This window comes from Engystomops pustulosus, chromosome 5 (assembly GCF_040894005.1).
Source record: "Engystomops pustulosus chromosome 5, aEngPut4.maternal, whole genome shotgun sequence".
NCBI classification, from domain to species: domain Eukaryota; kingdom Metazoa; phylum Chordata; class Amphibia; order Anura; family Leptodactylidae; genus Engystomops; species Engystomops pustulosus.
This window is the reverse complement of record NC_092415.1, coordinates 8171016-8177590: the sequence shown is the minus strand read 5'-3', so window position 1 is coordinate 8177590 and position 6575 is coordinate 8171016. Positions and strand designations below refer to the sequence as shown.

Genomic DNA, 6575 nt, shown 5'->3' with positions numbered 1-6575 from the left:
AATACTCGAAACTTTATTGTTCCCGCTCACAAGGGGGAGATGGCGGGGACGGAGAGCCGGCTCGTGTCTTTGCCTTTGTCCCGGATCCGGTTGATTATGAAGAGTTCTCCTGATGTGTCCTGTATCAACCCGGACGCCCTGATAATCACTGCCAAAGCTACGGTACTGGGGGGTGACGTCACTGGAAGGGGTCAATACGTGACGTCAGGCATCATGTGACGTCATTAGGACAATATGGCGACTTAGTATAAGAGGAAGGGGCGAGCCCTAGCCTGAATTGTATAATACTTCCACCTGTGATGTCCCAGATTGTGGCGACGTCTGTGTTGCGACAATCTGTGGACCTGACGCACGGCAGATGTCACGAATCATTCTACAACCTCATACAATTCCATCTTCTCCGCTTTACTAATGCGCCAAAACCTCTACTGTGAGACATTATAGCTCTGGACAGGGTCTTAAAGTTCATTCACTGACAGCAAGCAGAGATCTTTAGGGTGTAATGATCGAGTAGTCCTGGTGCAATCCTGGAGCAGTAACGTTCTCTTGTCCTGACGCTGTCCCTCTCTTTCCTCCTCCAGGAGCTGTTTGTGAAATATCTGGCGTCGTACTCCTACAAACACGGCACCGGTAAAGAGTCCAACACACTGACGTACGACGACCTGTCCAGCACCGCAGAGGAGTCCGACACCTTCCAGTTCCTCTCAGGTAGATGATGACCTCTTGTGAAATATCTGTGGTGGGATTTGGTACTGATGGGTTATTTGCGAACGAACTGGCTTATTCCCGTGAACGACGGTAGCCGATGGCCCACTTAACCCTGCCCTAATTGGTTAACCACGCCCCCTTTAAATTTGCTTAAATCAGGTGTGGAGTGGGGGGATTGGCTGGACTGAGGTTCTCAATCATATATTTAATAGGGAGCCATTCAAGAGCCTAATGATCCAGCTCACCAAGAGGAGCCGGACTTCCCATCAGTAGTATCTGGTTGATGGGCTTTCTCCCCATAAGGCCACCCCCTTTAAAGGGGTTGCCCATGAAAGGAAGTTCTTAAATTTTAACCCCCTAGTGATGTTTACACAATAACTTTACAATGTTACTCAGTGTTATTGCTGTTTAAGCTCCTATCACTCAGTGATGATCAGTGTAAGATTCCAGAGTGTGAGCAGGGACTCTCTGAGCAGACACTTCATGATTCCTCTGGTCTATGAGATGCTGTGTGCTGACAATGTGCTTAGATTATCAGGGTGCAGGGTTTATCTTCTGAACATTGTACTAGTATCTGACACATGGAAAGAGAGATGATGAGATGCATATAACACACAATGACACTCTCCAGCTCTGCTAAAAAAAAAAAATCTTAAAACAAACCCCCTGGGATAAAGACCTTATCCTTTCTGTAGCTTGTAGGGTAAACTCTGCACGCTGCTGCTTGCTGGCAGGAAGTGTCTGTGTGTGAGCTGGTCTTGTAATGGCGGGGGGAGGGGCTATTCATGAGAAGAATCTGTCCGACCATAGTCAGAAGATTTAAAGTAAGATCCAGAGGCAACCAAAATTGTAATCACCAGGACTGATAGAGACAGGTTGGACTTATATCTGTGAAATACTGGGATTTTATTAATAACAGTGAATTACATAATGTGTTATTTTGTTTTCCTGAGTATATTAAAGAATCCTTTCATCATGGAAATACCCCATTAAGAAAGTAAATCAAGCAACCATTAGCTGCACTCACTATTCTACTGCTGCAGTCACTGTGTATATACATGACATTACTTATCCTGTACTGATCCTGAGTTACATCCTGTATTATACCCCAGAGCTGCACTCACTATTCTGCTGCTGGTGCAGTCACTGTGTACATACATGACATTACTTATCCTGTACTGATCCTGAGTTACATCCTGTATTATACTCCAGAGCTGCACTCACTATTCTGCTGCTGGTGTAGTCACTGTGTACATACATGACATTACTTATCCTGTACTGATCCTGAGTTACATCCTGTATTATACTCCAGAGCTGCACTCACTATCTGCTGCTGGTGCAGTCACTGTGTACATACATGACATTACTTATCCTGTACTGATCCTGAGTTACATCCTGTATTATACTCCAGAGCTGCACTCACTATTCTGCTGCTGGTGCAGTCACTGTGTACATACATGACATTACTTATCCTGTACTGATCCTGAGTTACATCCTGTATTATACTCCAGAGCTGCACTCACTATTCTGCTGCTGGTGTAGTCACTGTGTACATACATGACATTACTTATCCTGTACTGATCCTGAGTTACATCCTGTATTATACCCCAGAGCTGCACTCACTATTCTACTGATGCAGTCACTGTGTACATACATGACATTACTTATCCTGTACTGATCCTGAGCTACATCCTGTATTATACCCCAGAGCTGCACTCACTATTCTGCTGCTGGGGCAGTCACTGTGTACATACATGACATTACTTATCCTGTACTGATCCTGAGTTACATCCTGTATTATACCCCAGAGCTGCACTCACTATTCTGCTGCTGGTGCAGTCACTGTGTACATGCATGACATTACTTATCCTGTACTGATCCTGAGTTACATCCTGTATTATACCCCAGAGCTGCACTCACTATTCTGCTGCTGGTGCAGTCACTGTGTACATACATGACATTACTTATCCTGTACTGATCCTGAGTTACATCCTGTATTATACTCCAGAGCTGCGCTCACTATTCTGCTGCTGGTGCAGTCACTGTGTACATACATGACATTACTTATCCTGTACTGATCCTGAGGTACATCCTGTATTATACTCCAGAGCTGCACTCACTATTCTGCTGCTGGTGCAGTCACTGTGTACATACATGACATTACTTATCCTGTACTGATCCTGAGTTACATCCTGTATTATACTCCAGAGCTGCACTCACTATTCTGCTGCTGGTGCAGTCACTGTGTACATACATGACATTACTTATACTGTACTGATCCTGGGTTACATCCTGTATTATACCCCAGAGCTGCACTCACTATTCTGCTGCTGGTGCAGTCACTGTGTACATACATGACAGTACTTATCCTGTACTGATCCTGAGTTACATCCTGTATTATACTCCAGAGCTGCACTCACTATTCTGCTGCTGGTGCAGTCACTGTGTACATACATGACATTACTTATCCTGTACTGATCCTGAGTTACATCCTGTATTATACCCCAGAGCTGCACTCACTATTCTGCTGCTGGTGCAGTCACTGTGTACATACATGACATTACTTATCCTGTACTGATCCTGAGTTACATCCTGTATTATACCCCAGAGCTGCACTCACTATTCTTGCTTACTGTTTCCATCACAGACATTTTACCCAAGAAAATCCTAGCCAGCGACTACCTTAAGATGTTGGAGAAGGAAGAGGAAGGTGTCCATGATGACAATGATGATGAAGAAGAGGAGGAGAAAGAAGAAGAAGAGGAGGATGATGATGAGGAAGAGGAAGAAGAGGAGGTTGTGGAGGTGGATGAGGAAGATGAAGAAGAGGAAGAAAGTGACTCTGATGAAGAGGATGACGATTATGAACAAGATGATAATGATGATGACGATGATGATGAGTAGTGTCGCTCCTCTTCTGTCTTGTGGACGGGTTAAGGACTTCTCTAGCTTTTTGCCTGTAGATTTATTTTTGTACTGTTTTTACACTGAATCTGCCCAATTTTCAAACTTCAAAATAAAATTGTTGAATATACGTTCTTTTGTGTGGCCCTTTGAGGTCTCTGTTTCGCGGCAAAACTATCAAGAATGATCTGTGGTTTTATGCCGCAGGGATTGGAGTTAGATAAATGGTCAAAGTTCAGCAGAAACCTGTCAGAATTGGGTTTCAGCCAAAAATATGTGTTTTTGTTTTGTCAGAGGGGCAGAGCACAACCCCCCCCCCATACCCCACAGTTCTCAGTAGGGCCTTTTTTTATGGCAGTGATTTCATGGATGTTAGCACTGTGCCAGGGGCGTAACATGTAACCATAGGACCCTGTACCTAAACTTGGAAGGTGACCCTCATCTCCCTCTTATTCACATTCTAATTTTAATCTCTGTGCGCAATAGGACGTATATGTACGTCGGGAAATGCGGTCTGTAGCTGCATCCCGTAGTGCATGTACATCTCCCGAGGCTCAGTAGCAGAGCCTGTGCGATCGCTGCAAGAGCTCGGCTGTATTTTAAAGCCGGGTTCCCATAGTAACAGCTGGGATTGCAATACTCGCGATCCCGGTTGATTAACCATATAGACGTTGCGGTGACCGCGGTGTATGTGGGGTAGTTCCAGGTACTCACCCGGCAAGTTGGCATCCTCCGTGCAAGGCATGGAGGTGCCGACGGGTTCCATGGCAGCCCTGGGGTCCGATGAAGGACCCCAGTCTTGCAGCCAGTAAGTGCTTGTTAGAGCGGGCTATGCAGAATACATAGACTGACTAAGGTAATATACTACAATTCATTAGTATTGCACTATACAGGCGGTCCCCTACTTAAGGACACCCGACTTACAGACAACCCATAGTTACAGACAGACCCCTCTGACCTCTGGTGAAGGTTTCTGAATCCTTTACTGTAGTCCCAGACTGCAATGATCAGCAGTAAGGTGTCTGTAATGAAGCTTCATTGATAATCATTGGTCCCATTACAGCAAAAAAATGTATGATCTCCAATTGTCACTGGGGCCATTTTTTTTCTTTGGTCTGGATCTACAATTATAAAATATACAGTTTCGACTTGCATACAAATTCAACTTAAGAACAAACCTCCAGACCCTATCTTGTACGTAACCCGGGGACTGCCTGTATTTCATTGAACGAGTGATCAAATGATCACTTGTTCATGTCCCACATTGGGACACAGTAAGACAGTCAAAAAAAAAAAGTAATAAAGAAAAAGTGTGAATCACCACAAAACACTACATATTGAGTGTCACCACGTCCATAACAACCTTTAGAACAAGGGTCCCCAAACTACAGCCCAACGGTTTCTATCTGGCCCCTGTCATCATTGGCACTCTTGGAGCGGCAGAGCCGGTCCCCCGGATCCAGATTTATTGGTTGGGGGCCCCCGACTGGCGCTCCAAAAGAGCCAATGATTAGGCTCCTGCTGGGGCCCTGGTGGGCCGCAGCCTTCGGCAGTCGGGCAGGGGACTCCGTCCTTCCAGACAGGAAGCTCCTGCCCGTCACTGTATAGTGCTCGATGTGGCCGGAAACGGAAGACAAACCCGGCGCACATCGCTCCATGAACTAGGATGCGCGGCCACGGGACGTCGTCATCTCGCAGCCACACACCTCTTCCTGCCTGGCCGCGCCAAGGAGAAACAAGATGTGGGAGCCACTGCCAGAGGTGAGTATTGTTTTGGTTTTTTTTTATTACAGAGCAGTAAAAACAATTCATTATGGGAGCAGCATATGAAACAATTCATTGTGAGGCCTATGAAATAATTAATGGAGGAGGGACACAATAGGAAATAGTTAATTATGAGGAGCAGCATAGGAAAAATTTTATGGTGTGGGGCAGTATAGGAAATAATTAAAGGTGGGGGGCAGCATAGGAAATAATGGTGGGGCAACATAGGAAATAATTAATGGTGGGGGGCAGCATATGAAATAAATGGTGGAGGCAGCATAGGAAATAATTAATGGTGGGGGGCAGCATAGGAAATAATGGTGGGGGCAACATAGGAAATAATTAATGGTGGGGGGCAGCATAGGAAATAATTAACGGTGGGGGCAGCAAATGAAATAAATGGTGGAGGCAGCATAGGAAATAATTAATGGTGGCGGGCAGCATAGGAAATAATGGTGGGGGCAACATAGGAAATAATTAATGGTGGCGGGCAGCATAGGAAATAATGGTGGCGGGCAGCATAGGAAATAATGGTGGGGGCAACATAGGAAATAATTAATGGTGGTGGGGGCAGCATATGAAATAATTAATGGTTGTTGGGTATTACGGATGTGGTCACATGTACCGCTGTTTATTTTTAAACTTTTGTCCGGCCCTCCAACGGTCTGAGAGGGACATTGAACAGCCCCCTATGTAAAAAGCTTGGGGACCCCTGCCTTAGAATAAAATAAAATTGTCACTGAACCCGTATGGTGAAAGCCGCAAATAATAAAAATATATAAATATATGATATTTTCAACCTCATAAAAAAAAACTATAAAAGTGATCAAAAAGTAACATATACCCTGACATAATTCCAATCAACCAATGGTATGCCTCTTAGAACATGGCGTTGCAAAAACAAAAATTTCTAAACAAATGAGTTCTATGTTCTGTAAAACAAGTCAACCATAAAAAGCTATAGAAATAAACTTTAGTTTTGTGGTCCAGACACTCAATATAAGAGGTTTTCCTGTCCTAAGCTCCTGTGCTAGAAACTTAGTTCTTAGTAAGTTCCTGATATCCTGTTATTTTCACCCTTTGCCTATATTCAGACTATCTCTTTGCCGTGTGATTTTTTTACTGCATTCTGGTTATGACCTAGCTCTGGTCCCTCTATGTTTGGACTGTGTTTCCCTCCATGTATTGTACTTTGCAGC

The 6575-nt window shown here is 44.5% G+C and overlaps 1 protein-coding gene across 1 annotated transcript; it reads left to right on the top strand.

The window, feature by feature from the left end:
- CHRAC1 (chromatin accessibility complex subunit 1) lies at positions 1-3742 on the top strand. Its single transcript, XM_072151133.1, has 3 exons — positions 1-162; positions 582-708; positions 3356-3742. Exons 1-3 carry the CDS (start codon positions 40-42, stop codon positions 3610-3612), a joined length of 507 nt encoding a protein of 168 aa, XP_072007234.1. The 5' UTR covers positions 1-39; the 3' UTR covers positions 3613-3742.
- Positions 3743-6575: the final 2833 nt, after the last annotated feature.